This window comes from Morus notabilis, unplaced genomic scaffold (assembly GCF_000414095.1).
Source record: "Morus notabilis unplaced genomic scaffold, ASM41409v2 Scaffold518, whole genome shotgun sequence".
Classification (NCBI taxonomy): Eukaryota; Viridiplantae; Streptophyta; class Magnoliopsida; order Rosales; family Moraceae; genus Morus; species Morus notabilis.
The window spans coordinates 1,158,907-1,176,769 of NW_010366577.1; the positions used below are offsets into that span (position 1 = coordinate 1,158,907).

At 32.1% G+C, this 17,863-nt stretch overlaps 2 protein-coding genes across 2 annotated transcripts; one reads left to right on the forward strand and one right to left on the reverse strand.

The window, feature by feature from the left end:
* The first annotated feature begins 4,981 nt into the window (after nt 1-4,981).
* Nucleotides 4,982-8,271, forward strand: LOC21409810 (glucan endo-1,3-beta-glucosidase 2). The gene is made up of 4 exons (XM_010110686.2): nt 4,982-5,110; nt 6,407-7,660; nt 7,751-7,778; nt 7,941-8,271. Exons 1-4 carry the CDS (start codon nt 5,053-5,055, stop codon nt 8,092-8,094), a joined length of 1,494 nt encoding a protein of 497 aa, XP_010108988.1. The 5' UTR covers nt 4,982-5,052; the 3' UTR covers nt 8,095-8,271.
* A 4,622-nt stretch (nt 8,272-12,893) lies between these two features.
* Nucleotides 12,894-17,241, reverse strand: LOC21409811 (GDSL esterase/lipase At5g37690). The gene is made up of 6 exons (XM_010110687.2): nt 16,986-17,241; nt 16,499-16,626; nt 16,269-16,395; nt 15,997-16,109; nt 13,827-14,076; nt 12,894-13,670 (listed from the first exon to the last, which is right to left on the reverse strand). The coding sequence occupies exons 1-6, from the start codon at nt 17,239-17,241 to the stop codon at nt 13,459-13,461; spliced, it is 1,086 nt and encodes a 361-aa protein (XP_010108989.1). The 3' UTR covers nt 12,894-13,458.
* Between the last annotated feature and the right edge of the window lie 622 nt (nt 17,242-17,863).

The following is a 17,863-nucleotide window of genomic DNA, read 5'->3' on the forward strand; positions in this document are numbered from 1 at the left end:
TGGTTCCTTATTTTAATAATGTTACAACAATATAGCTTTGAAAATAATATGTGGGACATCAAGTTATAATCATAATGTATAACATAGTAGAATCTTATAGTTACATAAGTTGTCTAAGATGATTCGGAAGATTGTCATAATCTTAAGTTAATGAGACCCTCAAGTTGTGAGCATTACACTTTGATTAAGTAAACAACTACTATTATGCTAAACAACGAACTGGATTGGGAAGAGCAGGATGAAAAGATCGGTAAGACCGATTAAATTCAAGACCCGGTCTTCCCGTTTCAAAATGAAATAAATAGTAGGTTTTTCTAAATGTGATTTAGTGGTTCCTTATTTTAATAATGTTACAACGATACAGCTTTGACAATAATAATATAAACACACGTGACACGTTGGAAATCAAGTTAAAATCATCATGTATAACATAGCAGAATCTTGTTAGTTACATAAATTGTCTAAAATGATTAGGAATACCGCCATGATCTTACGCTAAACGGACCCTTAAGTCACGAGTATTATAATTTGATGAAGTAGACAACCACTATTACGTTAAACAACAAAGTGGATCGGTAAAAACAGGATGATAGGATCGGTAGGATCAATCAAACTTGTATTACCGATAAAATTTAAGACCCAATTTTGCATTCTAAAATGAAATAAATAGTAGGATTTTCTAAATATGATTTGGTGATTCCTTATTTTAACATTGTTACAACAATATAGCTTTGACAATAATAATAGAAACACACGTTGGACGCCAAGTTATAATCATTATGTACAACATAGTAGAATCTCAAGTTGTCTAAATTGATTGGGAAGACCACTATGATCTTAAGCTAATAAGAACCTCAAGTCACGAGTATTACAATTTTACTAGGTAGACAGATACAATTACGCAAAACAACGAACTAGATTAGTAAAAAAGGGACAATATGATCAATAGGATTGGTAAGCTAGTAGGACCGATAAAATTTAAGACCCGATATTCTCGTTCTAAAATGAAGTAAATAGTATGATATTCTAAATATCATTTGGCGATTCCTTATTTTAACAATATTACAACAATATAGTTTTAATAATAATAATAGAAACACACGTTGGACGTCATATTATAATAATTACATATAACATAGTAGAATTTTATTAATCACACAAGTTGTCTAAGATGATTGAGAAGACTGCCATGATCTTAGGTTAATAAGACCCTCAAGTCGCGAGTGTAACGAAGCCCATCTAAGTAGGACTTATAAAACTGGTAGGACTGATAAAATTCAAGATCCGATCTTCTTATTCTAAAATAAAGTAAATAGTATCATTTTCTAAATATGACTTTTTGATTCTTTATTTTAATAATGTTATAACAATATAACTTTGACAATAATAATAGAACACACGTTGGACGTCATGTTATAATTAATGTCTAAATAAACTAATAAAATAATAAATATATTTTAACTATCTCAGAACGGTTTACCAATACAAATTTGTTCAAAACACTAATACAAAATATCTTGATTTCCTTATTTTTTTTGGCATCATTTATGTGATTCATCATCTTTTTCCTTCTATTCCTAATCATGTCGATAATATATAATTATCTCAATTATTTTCCGATAAAAACAACAAAAAAAATTAGTGTTTGAAAGAATATAAAATAAAAAGGTAATCAGTCTTTAACGATCTTACCGGTCTTACTGGTCTTCTTTGTTTTAGATCATATGACGGACTTCTTCGAATTTGCAGATTTTTGAGGTTAAAAAATGGAGTGAAATGAGATGAAGTATCTTTTGTTTTCCCAAATTTAAGTCCTAAGTATGAATACCCAATCATTTAAAGACTAATTTACAGCAAAAATAACAAGATTAGAGATTAACGCATCAAAATGTTATGGAAATTAAACTCCTCTTTATTGTCGAGAAATAACACCCGAAGCGTGAAAATTAGTAGAGAGTGTGGTGGCTGGAGTACATAGAAAGCGGTTTTAGGAGGGGTGGTGGCGATGGACGATGCTGGTGGAAAGGGGATGACGTTTTTTTAAGAAGAGAAAATGGGGGTTTTTGTTTTTTGGAAAAATATGAAATTTAATTTTCTTTTTTTTTTATTTAAAGGGCATTTTTGAGAAAACAAAATTTTCATTAATAAAGGAGGTTATGAATGCAACATCTTAGTGATGCAAAATACTGGTCCATTTAATCCCACATTTGCAAAGCTCCCGGCGCGAAGAGAATTCAAGTGCCTTTTTTGCAACAGTTATATATGTATACAGGTTAAAAATCATGAGGAAAAAAAAAATACAGGTCAAAAATCATAAAATGGAGAAGTCTTGAACCCTGAGTTACATCAAGAAAATGTTACGTATAGTGTTAATTAGGAGGGTAGACAACTATCAAAAAAAAAAAAAAAAAAAAGGAGGTTAGACGTTTCTTACCAAAAAAATAAATAATATAAATAAAAAGTAGGAGGTTGGAAAATTCATGGAATATATGAGTGTGTTTTTTTCACAACTCAAATTTTTTTATGTGAGATAAATTTTTCTAATAAAAAATTAAGTTAGAATTTTTATACGAGAAAATATTGTAGTATTAGGATAGTGAATATTTATATCAACAATGCATTTTATTTGTAATTCTAATCTCCTTAGATGTTCATCTCTATTAGTATTTAATTAATTCAAGAGTAATGTCAGAGACATTAACTTAAATTTTAGTTTATGTTCATATTTTTATTAGTAGATGCAATCTCTTTTATTGATTAAGATGACAATGTTTTAAACACACGTCACTATAAAAATGACAACTCACATATCACATCAATTGATACGCAATAGTTGAGATTTAAGTTGGTGTCTATATTATTAAGTATTTAATATGAGAATTCGTGTCATAATTTAAATCATAATTTATAACTCATTACGATATTTTTTTAATTCAATCTACATTATTTAGTGCAAACCGTTTGGGGTAGACAGTGGTGTTATGACTTTTTTGCTCAACAGTGACAGTGGTCAGCTGTCACTGAAGATCTGATTGGTGTGTTTTGAGTTTTGCCCTATTGTTTTGATTTATGTGTTTGTTAAAATAAAGTTATTAAGAGGTTGTTCTTTTGCAACAAAATTTAGAAAAAATTTGAACTCGAGTTACAACTTTATTCAAGTTCATATTCTTTTGTAAAATTTGAGTTTAAACTCGAGTTTGAGCTCGAATTTAAACTCGAGTTTGGAACTAAATTTGAGTTCAAGTTTTTCCTTCAACTCGAGTTCAAGTTTTTCCTTCAACTTAAGTTCAAAAATTCAAACTCAAATTGATTAATAATATTTTTTCTACTATTAAAAATGTCATAACTTTTTCGTTTTAATTCTGATTGAGATGATTTTTTTCTATGCATTCACAACGAAAAAACGAATAAAATCTCACACATATACCCTATTAAAATTTTTCATCACTATTGAGTTTTTATTAAAATACTATATAAATACAAATTTAAGTTTTGATCCACCCAAACACAAACTCAAAAAGATTCTCAATTTAAATATGCACATCCAAACACAAACTCAAGTTATAACTTTAACTCAAAATCATCACTCAAATCACTCTAACTCAAAAATGTAAAAGAATAACCCCTAATATTTCCGTCATTTATAGTTTTCATATTTTTTATTGTTTTGTTTGTTTGCCATTGTAATGACAGAAAAGGTCTTAACAGCTTCCTTTCTTATCTTCATGTCTAGTTCGTAAGTTTTTCTTACAACGTTGTGATAGGCCTTAGTTCTAAGGACACAGCCAGTTAAGTCTTCCTTGAGCCCAACTAGCCTTTTAAATTATTTTTAAATAATTGTGATTTTTGTCCTTCCCTTAAAATGTTTTTAATTTCTGATATGATTTAAATTATATTGTTATAGTATTTTTCTTTTACATATGTAATTCAAATCATGAAAAAAAAAAAAAAAGAACACTTAGCAGTTGTTTCTTTAGTTTTCTCTTATTATAACTGGATACATATATTATCTCTTAAAACGTTTCAGTTGAACAAACAAATGGTTCGGGTGAATGATTGGGATTACATGGCTCAATACGTTACGGTATTTCGCATTGAATTAGGTCCGTTTAGTTTACTAATTTAAATTTTTAATTTAAGTTGAGATGTGATTTTATCTGAAAATTTTTTACTGTAACAAAAAAAAAATTAAATATGATTATTTTTGAGAGTTTTTTACTGTAATAAAACTCAAATTCTAAACTCGAATCAGTAAAATAAACAAGATTTTAGACTATTAGAGTTTGTATTGCTCTAATTTAGAATGCAATTCTCATTTTCAAAAGTAGGAAAAAAAAGAGAGAGAGAGTGAGAAAGAAAAATGTTCTGTTCTTGAAAAGAAGGCCCCGTGGAAATGAAAATGAAAAAAGTGGGAGAGACAAACAAGTATAAGGATGACTGCAAAGAAAGAAAGGACGAGAAAATGACCGTTGGGCCTAGCTGAGTGTGTCTGGTTCCAACGATGGCGGTTCTTTGTCTCTTTCTTCCGGTCTCTCTTCAAAATCAAAGCTCACAAAACCCAAAAAAAAGAAAGAAAAAAAAAGTTATAACGCCAAAAAATGCATAGAAGTAGCAACAGTGGTTTGTCTCCCTCAGCAACACCACAGAGACCAATAAGAGAAGGCCTACCAACGGCTACTTCACAGCAAAAAGTTGGCTACACAACTACAACATGGTTTAGCTCTTACTACCCTGCTTTGCTTACTGTGATTTGTAGAGATTGAATCTGAGCCGTCAGTTTTCCTGACAAAGCTTTCCACGTGATTTGTGGGCACCACTCTTCTCTCTCTTAGTCACTTTCTTACCCTTGTATATAATAGAAATATATTTCCTACAACTTTATTGAATCCACCCTTTATTATTACTTCCCTTTCATTCTTTGATTGGTTTTGTTCCCACTCCAACACTCATTCTCTGCTCTCTCTCTCTCTCTCTCTCTCTCTCTCTCTCTCTCTCTCTCTTAAGTCTTAAATCTTAATAGCTTTAGTGGGTTTTTGCTGGTGGCATAAATCAATGGCGGTGCTGTTTGTTCTTTTACTTTTAGCAGTTTCTGCTGCTACAGCTGATGAAGGTGAGTTATGGGTTTTCTCTTCTTTCTTTACTGTTTATCATTTGTAATGGGTTTGCCCTTCAATCTACATTCATGAGATATGTTAGTTAGGCTTTTATTTCTTTTCAGCATTCAAAACATAAATGGGTTCTCATTGTATGTTTTGCATTTTTGTTTTTTTTGGTGGTGGAGCAATACTTTCATATCTTTCCTTCTAAATGCTTAAAATTTGAGTACCTATTATTTTGCAAATGAAGTAATTAATGATTAACGCAAATGAAAATCCATGGTTCTTATTAATTGGCAATGACGCTGTTCAAATTATAGACTTCTAAAATCTCTCTTGGTTTTTGAGTTAGTTAATAGCAATACTATTGATAGTTATATAGATATATATATATATATATATAGTTTGCTAAATAATAACAATGATATATAAGGTGAGAATATTTGTTTCTGTTTGTTGTATGAGAGGGAGGGGTCAAACATGGATGATCAGTTTGTCTTGCGGACTTAAGTAGGTGAAATATTTAATGACAAAAATAAAGGACAGAAGAGAGTTGGGGGTGATAAATGCAAGTAAATGGAGACTGTTTCTTTTTTTTTTTTTAATTTTTAATTTTAGTACTTTTTTCTGGAAACATTTTTAACCTTTCTTGAACAAATATATGCAAATATATGTATATGTAATACTTTATTGTTTGTTTGGACTCTGCCTTATGGAGGACCACAACCATTATGGTAATTTTCTTCATATTACATAGAAGAAAACAAAAGAAGATGTGTTGTGTGGATTCCCAGTTTTTGCTACTACCGAAGCAGCGGTTTTCATATATATTTTTTTAATGTTCAATTAAAAATATAAAGAACAATGACAATTTGCCTTCCAGCTCATGGATCACTTCTTACCTTTTACCTTGAAAGTGTAAAATGGTTAAAAGGTTTCAAGATATGGGCTCATTCTGTTTAAGTTCTTGGAATCTGATATAAGCGTGGGAAAATGCTGTGCTGATTGCTGCATTTTGTTGTCCTAGGTTTTCTACGTAGTATTTTTTTTAAAGGGATAAGAAGTATTTTTCTTTTCCTTTTTCTTTTATCTTTTTTTTTTCTTTCTGATGAGCATTTGCATAGTATTTTTTTATATATTTCCATATATTTATGTGTTTAGTTAGAGAAAAAAGTTGCTCTCCTAAATCTGTCTTGAATTTTCTTTTATTCCTATGATAATGAATGCAACTTGCTAGCTATATATATTTATGGTCCAAGCATATACAAAATTATGATGGTTGTGATAATTCTTTCCTTCTTTGGCTTCAGATGCATTCATTGGTGTGAACATTGGAACAGAGCTCTCAGACATGCCACACCCTACACAAGTTGTAGCCCTCCTCAAAGCCCAGCAAATTCGACACGTTCGTTTATATGATGCTGACCGTGGCATGCTCATTGCACTCGCTAATTCAGGCATTCAAGTTATTGTCTCTATCCCCAATGAACAGCTCCTTGGAATTGGCCAATCGAATTCAACTGCGGCTAATTGGGTCTCTCAGAATATTGTAGCTCATTATCCTGCCACTAACATCACAGCCATATGTGTAGGCTCTGAGGTCCTTACGACCCTTCCCAATGCAGCAAAAGTCCTTGTCAATGCCCTCAAGTACATTAACTCAGCCCTCGTTGCTTCCAATCTCGACCGGCAAATCAAAGTCTCGACTCCTCTTTCTTCCTCAATTATCCTCGATTCATTCCCACCTTCCCAAGCCTTCTTTAACAGCTCATGGAATTCAGTTTTGGTCCCTATGCTCGAGTTCTTGCAGTCGTCAGGATCGTATCTCATGCTGAATATTTACCCTTATTATGATTACATGCAAGCAAATGGTGTTATTCCATTGGATTACGCCCTCTTCGAGCCTCTCTCTCCTGAAAAAGAGGCTGTCGATTCTAACACGTTGCTCCATTACTCCAATGTGTTTGATGCAGTGGTCGACGCAACCTATGCTGCTATGGCTTCCCTCAACTTCACTAACACCCAAGTGGTGGTGACGGAAACAGGCTGGCCTTCCAAGGGTGATTCAAATGAACCGGATGCAACCTTAGAGAATGCCAATACTTACAACAGCAATCTGATAAGGCGTGTTCTGAACAAAACTGGAACTCCCAAACGTCCAGGGCTTGCTGTTAGTACTTTCATCTACGAACTCTACAATGAAGACAAAAAGCCTGGACCTGTCTCTGAGAAAAACTGGGGATTGTTTGATGTAAATGGTGTGCCAATCTACATTATGCACTTGACAGATTCCGGGAATGTGTTGGCCAATGATACTACCAATCAAACTTACTGTGCCGCAATGGAAGGTGCCGATAAAAAGATGCTGCAGGCTGCACTGGATTGGGCTTGTGGTCCTGGCAGAGTGGATTGCTCACCTTTGTTGCAGGGACAGCCGTGCTATGAACCCGATAATGTGGCTTCTCATGCAACTTTCGCTTTTGATGCTTACTATCATAAGATGGGGAAGGCTGCGGATGCATGTGACTTCAATGGGGTGGCTACAATTACAACTACGGATCCAAGTAAGCGTCAGTAGTTGATCTTTTGATTTCGCTTGTTGACTTTTATGGATTTCTCTGGCCTTAACTCTTCCTCTAAAACAATTTTGGCAGGTCATGGTTCCTGTGTTTTCCTAGAAAGGTATAGTACTTTTTGCTTATTTGGACAGCATATATTAAACTTAGCTTCTTCATTCATTATCAATTGGTTGAACTAGAGCCATCATCTCTAAAGGTATGTACTTTTTACGGCTTTGGAAAGCTAGGCTAATTTGATATGTGTTGTTCATTTGTGTCAATGCAGTCTTGGCAAGAATGGCAGCACACTGGCAAACGTTACAGCCCCAACGCTCAATTCCACTAGCTTGGATTCTTCTGCAAGTGATTTTCGAAGTGGCGCTTTTACAAGTATCGCAATTATGATGCTTCTTATATGTTTGAAGCTTATGCAATTCTGATGTGAAAAGATTTTGCGAATAGATAGAAAAGTAGCATGGTAAGCTTTTGTTTAAAATGGTGACCACATAGTTTTTAAAGGAATTGGTGCACAGAATTTTGTACAAAACGAGTTGAAGAACCGGCATTGGCATTGATGGTGTTCCTATTCTCTTATGTTAGATTTTTTTTCTTCTTTTTATTCCCGGCTTTTTGACTTTTAGAGTTGAAGTTTGCTCAAAAATTCAGAAGAATATTTCAAGGTTCCGTTCAAATCACTAATTCGAGTTTTGTTACAGTAAAAAATTCTCAGAAACAGTCATATTTAATTTTTTTGCTACAGTAAAAAGCTCTCACATAAAGATCTTAACTCAAATTAAAAACTCGAATTAGCGAACTAAACGGGTCTCAAATCATGTATTTTAGAAGTTCAGGAGGCTCAAATTTACTTAGCTGACTGTGTTTGCATTGAATAATAAAATGCAGGAGATATAATTAGACTTGTTTCAATGTATGATAAAAGATTTTTCGAAACCCTTTTCTACATTGATTTTCCAGGCCTTTGTTTTTCCGTCTTTGTTTTTCTTTTTCCAATTTTGACCTCAACATTAGAGTGACTTGTGGATTATTGTTAGGTTGGCCCTGCAATCACTTCTATAGCATATTTACTTATCAGATTGAAGAATGAGAGTTAATTTTATATTTACTTATTTTTTTTTATTCTAAAATGAGAATAAAATTGGTGAATTCCACTTAAATTTAAAATAAAATAATGAGATTGGCATTCTCATGAGTCCTTTGGGATTAAGACTTATTCCTCATATTAAAATTAAATTATTATCATTATTTTATGTTACTTATAAATATAAAATCAAAAATAATATTTAAAAAAATAATGATTACAACTTATATTTATTATTTATGCTCGGAATATTTTGTAACTTCTTTCATAAGAAAATATAAGTTTAGTAATGAAACTCCCATAATTTAATAGATAGATGTCTATATTGTATATTTACTGTTATTTTAATTTCTAGATTTTGACTATTCTTATGGATGTTCTCTAGGGGTACCCAAAAAAAAAAAAAAAAAAGAACTGAATTAACCACCAAAACCGATTCAACTGTGAATAAGACCAAACATTTCTGATTCAAAGACCGAATCGAGCATTCTATATAATGGTGTTCACTTTGATTAAATAAGGTATGAAAGTGATGTCCATTAAAAATAAAAATAAAAATAAAAATAAATTCTGTCTGTAATTTAAATGGTAATCTACCCATGTACATCCCAAATTTTTTGGTCATTTATAAATTGGACCCAACCTTTCAATTTTTATTTTAGATAATTAGTACAAATAATCTCTAATCTCTTGAGTATGTGACACTTTAATCTTTATATTTTTAATTTTGACAAAACGGTCCTCAAACTCCTTAATCATTAGCAATTCAATTTCCATTCATTTTCTCACGGTTTCAATTAGATGACCCATTACATAAGCTCATTTTGTGGTGAAAAGACCACAATATCTCCCACTAAAAAGAACACATCGGATAACTTTAATTTTTTTTTATTTTTTATTTCTAAATAAGAAAACACAAAAGAACGAAGCTACCTTCTTGATTTCAATCCCAAAATTCTCATCAATATTCAAACCCAAATTCTTAATTTGGTTGCCCAGAATCATCAACATCAACACCAACATCACTCACATATCAAACCCATGGATAAGATTATATTAAACATCAACAAATATAAAACTAGAACCAAAATTGTTGACGGTATTTTTCCGACAACTCGTAATTACCTCTTCCAAAAACACTCACGGTTCAATCAAAGATAAAAACTGAAAAATAATGTAAAGGAGACAACAATTTTATAGTGGTTCGGCAATAATTCTTTGCCTAATCCACTTGTGCATGCACTATTTTCTCAGATGTTTACAAGTTCTCTCTGTAATATCAATGGTGTCTCACCCTCTCAGTTTTCTTGGCTCTATTTATAGGCCTTTACATGTGAATACGTATTCCCCGTTCCTAAGGAAGAAGCCATCTTCTGCCCTCGATCCCCGTGAGGGTAGGTGGGTTTTCATGATGACTGCTTCGGGAAACGCGGCTGATCCTTCCTATCTGCCGCCTGATTTCCTGACTCCTGCAGTAGCAGTCGGATCAATACTTCTCTCTTCGAGTTGACAAGACCGTGGCTGGATTTGACTGGACTGCTTCCGGTCTGATCTAATTCCTGACTCCTCGACGCAGAGGCTTCAAAGGGCTTTTAGTAGACTTCTCGACTTCAACGACGTAAAGGCCTTGAGAGGACCTTAAGCACTTCTCGACTCCAACACCTTGACTCCTCGACGCAGAGGCTTCAAAGGGCTTTTAGTAGACTTCTCGACTTCAACGACGTAAAGGCCTTAAGACGACCTTAAGCACTTCTCGACTTCAAGAGCGCTCCTCAACCTAGAGACATCTCCCTAATTGTTAGTTCTCGACATCAGGGATTTGTCCTGACTTTTGGAGCTCTCGACACATACGATAAAAGTAGGTGGCTTGAATGGTCGACCATGGTGTAACAAAAATCAATGTCATTCAGCACATTTTGTGTGTAGTCTTGGGCATGACAGTGAGATGGTGGCCTGATTATTGGACCTAACTCGTAATGTCCGGCTCGCGACGGGAAGAGGAGGGCTTGGTTTTGCGGTGGTTGGTTGGAAGGACGATTCAATGTCATGACAATTGCGGCAGCTCCTCCAAATTCCCTCTCCTCCGCTAAAACCTTGAACTCCACCTTCCTCCAAGACCGCCGGATCTCTACCTCTTGTCGCCACGATCCAAATCTATCGTCACAAGCCAGAGCTACCGTGATCTCGATCGTCCCTCCCCCGGCAATAGAATGATTTGTGAAGCATAGGCAGAGGAATCAAAATAATCTAATTTTTAAAGTTAGAATGAAGAAGAAAGTGAGAAATTGGAGGGTGTAAATGAATTAGAACGTTGCAAATAGCAAAAATGCTCAAAGAATCAAAGATGGACTGTTTAAGGGATAAAGACGAAGCAATTGAATTATTTTTTTATTTTATTTTAATCTTTTTAAAACAAATTTTGTAGTTTACTAAAGTGCCTTTTTATATTAAGTTACATGTATTGCAAATGACCTATTTAGGAATAATTTCAATTTGGTACTTTATATTATAACGAAATCCCCTTTTAATATTTTTTAAATAATTTTAAATTAGTACTTTAATGTTTTAAAAAGTTAGTTTTTGATATCCTGAGGCTTTTTTAGGACAAAAAAATGGCGAATTTGTCATTTTTAATAATTTGTAACTTGCATGACTAGAATTTATTCTTTTAAAATTTTCAAAAGCAAAAAGAATGCTTAGTTACAAGTATAATGTTTAGGGAGATTCTCTAGTAAGCTTAGTGTACCGGTATGTTAGGTTTTTTAACCGTTAGATCTGTATATTTTTTTTACTTTTACGTGATTTTATACAGATCTGACGGATAAAAAACTTAACCTACCGATAAATTGACGTACTGGAGAAGGTCCTTAATGTTTATTTTATAAAATTTAATAAAAAGTACATTCTGAGCAACCAAATTAAAAATTATTAAAAAAGATAAATTCCATATTTCATGTCCCAAAAAATAATTTTTGAGTACAAAAAACATATTTTTTAAAATGTTGAGGCACCCGATTAAAATTATTGAAAAATGCAAGGTACTAAATGATGATTTTACTATAAGAGCCATTTAAAATGTCACCCAGGTTATTTGTAATTTTTTTTATTAAGGAATAATCTCTTTTTACCAATAATTTTAATTTTTAACTGTTAAATTTAATTAAAATCACATTAAATTAATAAAATATACATAACAGATTTTAATAAAAAACACTGATAGTATTATTTTTATAAGGGCTAGTTGGCTACGAAAGAAACTCCTCTTTTATTATTATTATTATTTTATTTTAAAGGAAGGGTATTTGGAGTAAATTAGCCCAAAACCCTAATCTCGTCATCTCTATATAAGGCATCACGTCTACTCAACTCGAGCAGAGCTGTGCCATATGTTTGTGTAGTTGTTTTGTTTGGTTCATTTTAGGCTTATAATTTCAAAATGGGTAAAAGGCATCTATCTAACTATGATTCTCTCTGCTGTTAGATTTCAAGGCAAAGGGAATATGATGAGATGCTAAATCAAATTTTTTGGTACTTTCGGACAGGCAGTTTCTCGTCCTCGTTGGATTCTCGCCCTTTCTCGTAGGTTCCACAAAATTTTTCTCATCTCCCAAACACTTTTGATTTTTTTATTCTTCCTTTCCTTCTTTCATTCAATCAAATTGGTTTGTTTGTGCTTGATGATGATTTGTATTGCTTTAACCACACCGAATTGGAGAAGTTAGGGTTTGGGAACGAGCTTCTTCGGAATTAAGCCATCGAAAAACTTGTTGTGCTTGGTTTTGCCTTGTGATTCTCTTCCTCTAGAAATGGAGGCTTTTTCTTTGTGTTTTCGCCTCTTTTTTTAGATCTGAGAGGAAGGTTTTCCCAAGCATTTCAAGTTTTGGTTTTCTTTTGCTTAGTTTGAAGAAGCTTCGTCTCTTCCCTTTCGTTCTCTCATGTGGAAAATCTTGGCCTTTAAACTGAGAGCACACGAATTGACCAATTTATGGTATCCTTTTGGTTTTTCTAATTATTTCTTCTTGAATTTTTTATATGTATATATATAACCAAAATAGTTAGTTATATTTGTTGTTTTGGTTATTGATTTCAAATCTTGTGAATTTTATCTTAATTTTTTTTTGTTATTATTATGTGGTTTTGGTTATTGATTTCAAATGATACATTATTGATAGTTTAGATCTGCATTTTTTTTTTCAAAATAGTTAGTTATTTAAAAAAAATAACTAGAAAGAAAAACTAATACAAAAACATATTTGGTTAATCTATTTCTGTGGGCATGTAGATTTTGCTTCCCTTGTTGGATTCAATCTTAATGGCAATTTGAATGCCAAGTCGACACTAATGCATAATTCTAGAAAAGGGATATGGATTTTCGTTTATGATTTTTCTTTTACTTTGTCATATTTTCAGTTAGAGTTAATAATAAACTTGGGGAATGATCTTATAACTTCCTTTCATGAGAAATTATTCAGCATATTGAGGGTGTATCACTTTATGCCAATACTTATTAATACAAAAATAAGGGTAATTTGCAATAATCTGGTTAGGATATAAAAGGTTGAAGGAGCCATCTTTGAGATCAATAGAACTATAATCGTAGGTTATTTCCCTTATTGATCATAACGTCTTACAATCGCCATTCATATCTTGGACTACAATTAGTTATCACCATAATTTATGTTTGTGTGTATATTAACATAATTAGTCAGGGTGAAGGCTGGGGTGCAATTGAAGGACTATCAGAGAAGAGGGTGGAGAAGAGCTTATCAGCAAGCACCACATTTGCTGCATCCGACGGGTGGAATGCGTCCCAGAAAACGTAATCTCTGCGGTTTCTGCACAATTTTGAATTCGGCAAGCATAGCCCGCCTATGTTCGTGTCCACATTGCAACATGACGTATTGGAGATCTTAAAACCTGAAGCGAAAACGCAAACACAATTTTAGCCCGCTAGGCTTGTCTTGCTACAAAATGTGGTGCATCCAATGACACATTTGTTGATCTATTGAAACAATCTTTTATCTTCATTATAACTAATCCAAGAAAGGAAGATAAAATGAAGTGGTTGTTTACCGTAGGCAGTGGGATTGGAAATCAAGTCGAAAACCGCAGGATATGTGTCTGCAAAAATTAGGTTTGCATTCGGGAGGCGCGAGTTGAGAGAGGCGACGAGAGTTTTAACTTTGGAGTTGAACTCTTGAATCCATTGGTTCACTCGTGTTAAGCATTGGCCTGTTTTGGATTTAACCCTTTGAGAAGGAATGCAGCCGAGCGGACCAAGACCGTGGAAAACCACTTTTCGGGCATCAAGTTTGTAAAGTCTCTATTTGCACGTAACATAAGCAAACTTAAGTTAGTTTAAAATAAATGAACATGCAATCAAGATTTATTTTAGTGGGCATACTTGATCAAGAAGAAAAATTCTGTCTAAACTGCATATCAAATAAAACAACTGCATAACAGAAAGAAAGGAAAAGTATGGCTCAAGTGGGTTGTCATTGATTTGAAATTTATTGGCAATTTACTGTCACAAAAGTTTCCATTGATTCAGGCCGACTCTTTACATACTTTAAGAGCTTGTTGGACAGTAGAGAAAAGTAGTGAGAAGATTAACGGAAAGGATTTTTTACCTGTAGTTTGTTTAGTATGATGGAAAAGAGGAGGAAATCAATTGAGTGAGATTTTAAAATGAGAAAATTTCATTTTGAGTTTGGTCCATCTGTTTTCAAAAATTTCATGTTGGTACAATGACTTTTTAAAAAATATTTTTTTAGTTTAGGAGTTATTTTTGAGACAAGAAAAGATAAGATTGTTCTTATTGTAAAAATTTACATGTTAACTAGAATTTTAAAGAAAAAAAAGAATTTTAAAAATTTTTATAATTCTTTTTTAAAAATTCATCTCTTCAAAATTATTTTTTCAAATTCTTTGTTTTTAAATTCTACTCAACAAATAAATTTTTATAATAAGGGTAATTTTATCTTTTTCGTGTTCTAAAAATGGCTCTCACGTACTAAAAAAGATTTTTTAAAAGGTTGAAGTGCCAGTATAAAATTTTTAAAAATAGAGGGTACTAAACTTAAATTTTTATATAACAGAGGGTACCAAAAAGTAATTTTTCCTTAAATTTTTTTTTTTTTAAAGAGCCTCAATTTTATCTCTCAAAATATGCAGGATTAGAATAGAGAATACATATCATGACATCAAAAAAAAAAAAAACAAAAAAAAACAAAAGTTCTCCACTCCTCTCCATTTTCCACCGCACATTCATAATTAATACCCTTAAAATAAGAAAAAAAAAAGTGTCTATTTTCATTAATGTCCGTACCAAAACAAAACTTAGGTTTAGGTTTGTAATTAACACTCTTATGACATGTTTACTTACGCGTAATCGGAATAAGTATGAATTGGAGTGGACATGATTCAGAGTGTGTAGGATTCGAAGTCAGAATAAGTTATTTACTTGGTGATAAGATTCGAAATCAGACTCACTCTAAATCTCATTTATGCGTTTACTTACACCCAAAATCGAAATGAACTAGTGTAAAAATACTAATATACTCTTTAAGTCAATTTTATATTTTTAATTTAAAAAATAAATTGTGTATTTATTATATTAAAATTAATCATGATTAAAATATTTAAAATATAATAATAAGGTAATATAATAATAAATATAAATTATACAATTATTCAAAATATAAAAATAAATTGTCAAATTTAAAATAAAATATTTAGTATAATAATAGGGTGATATAACAATAAATATAAATTATACAATTAGCCAAAATATAAAAAAAAATTGTCAAATTTTAAATAAAATAATTAAAAATAAAAAATAGTGTTAAAAATTAAAATATATTATTAATTTATTAAACAAAATAAAGTACATATTTATTATATTAAAGTTAACGATAATCAAGCTAATATTATAATATTAGACAAATAAAATAATAAATACCAATTGTAATTATTATTTTTTGAATTTTATATTTATAAGTAAAATAGGAGTATGATAATAATTTAATATTCATAATAAGAATGGGAGTCCAAGTCCTAACTTCTAAGGGGGCATGAGAGTACCTATCCCAAATTTGAGTGGGACTCATCAATTCTATTCTCATTCGAGAATTAAAAAGAATAAGTAAACATGAGATTGACTCATACTCCCTACTCTCATTCTTCAATCTTAATAAGTAAACATGTCATTAAAGTACTATAAACTATGTAACAAAAATTGTACCCAAAGTTGTTGATCCAAGGTTGAAATTAAGAGCTCCACGAATTCGTCATGTGTATACTGCTGACTGTCTGCTAGAAAAGGTTGTAAATAATTGTTTACGTAGTCATTGCTACCTAATAAGGGGGCAAAAAAAAAAAAAAAACACATAAGATGAACGCTTTTTTTTTTTTTTCTTTTTGAACCTTAAAGATCAGAAGAAATTAAAGTTTTCTGGCTTTAGAATGTTTCAAATCCTCCTTAATACACACACAGAGTTCAAAGGAGAACACTACCAATTCCAATAAAGTACATCGCTTCTTTGCAAAGCTTTGAGGCAGCGGCCACTCCGATTTTAGACTTAATAGCTTCTCTTGTTTTGTTGAAATTTTGTATTTGATCATCAAAGGTCATTCTCTGAATCTGTTATTATAAAACAACTGCAAACAAGTTAAAATTTTTGTCGCTTGCATTTCACAAGGTTTTCAGAAAACAAATTTTAAGATAATGACACTAATCAAGTTACAAAGTATAATCCTGTGTCATTAAGTATTCCCGCTCCGCCAGACGCATAATTAACTCCCTTTAGGATTGCATCATTATTCGGTGATAAGGAAAGATATGCCGGTGGTGATGAAACCCCAAGCTTTTCAGCTGCAATTAAATTACGTAAATGTTAGTATTACTAAAGTGTATATGTGGTTATGTAATTGTAAACAATATATTTATGTAATTTGTGTATGTCACTACAAAAAAACAACAACTCTTATTCACAACATTTTTGTGTGATTAAAGATCAATTTTAGTGACAAACTTGTTTTAAGTTATAAATTTGCGACTAATATGTGAGTTTGTGTGTTTACGTGTAATCTTTCTGTGATAAGTTTAAGGTTCCTTTTATAGTGATAAAGATCATTGTATGAGTGTTCATGTAATCATATCATAAATACTAACTCATTTTCTATGAAAATTGCTTAAAGAAAACAAAACGCTCATATTGAAAAGTTGCGTACATATTATATCACCAATAGTTCTGCCATTAGTGAACCTCCCGGTAGCTTGGCTTCCAGGATAATCAACTCCATACCAAGGAAAATTCGACTTCGCGAGGGAGTACTGAAGATAGTTGTTGTTTCCGACTTCCGTCAACGAATCGCCGAACACGAATGTGACGAGCGCCGCCGCCGAAGCCATGTCTACCGTGGTTGTAAAGATCATGAAGGTGGTGAGGAGGAGTACTAGCAGAGGCTTCAATATGATTCCCGTCATTTTTTTTTTCACTCTCACACTTGCACTTTTGTTAAGGCCCTAATTGGTACTTAGTGATACAACTCTATATATAGCCATTCCATACTAAGGCAGTGCATGCGTGGAATTCTCAGTCATGCCTAGTTCTCCAGGTTTGTTAATATTAGGTAATCATAAATTATAATTGGTTTTTGTGGTTTGAGCGCCTCAAAAGGGTTTGTTTGTTTTTTTTTTTTTTTTTTTTTTTTTTTTTTTTTTTTTTTTGAGCATATGCAATTTTGTAAGCTGCTTTTGGTGGTTAGTGGTTTGTCCGTTCAGGAGTTGGCCAACTCTAATACTATTATTATACTATATGGAAGAAGACCAGAGTTTGATTCAACATAGTCAGTAAGGTTAGTTTTGTTAGGTGTCTTATGTGGTTTTTGATTGTGATGTGTTAATTATAAATCCCATTTATTGTACGTAGTTTGTTCGTATGTCGTATTAATAATAATTGTATTATTGGAAAAGTAAGATCGTATTAACAGTATATCAAGTTTGACCATGTTATACCTGGTGGTATTAATTAAATTACGACAAAATTATTTTTTAAACATTATAAAAGCCCCCTAAAGAATGACACTAAAGTGTCATCGCAATCCAA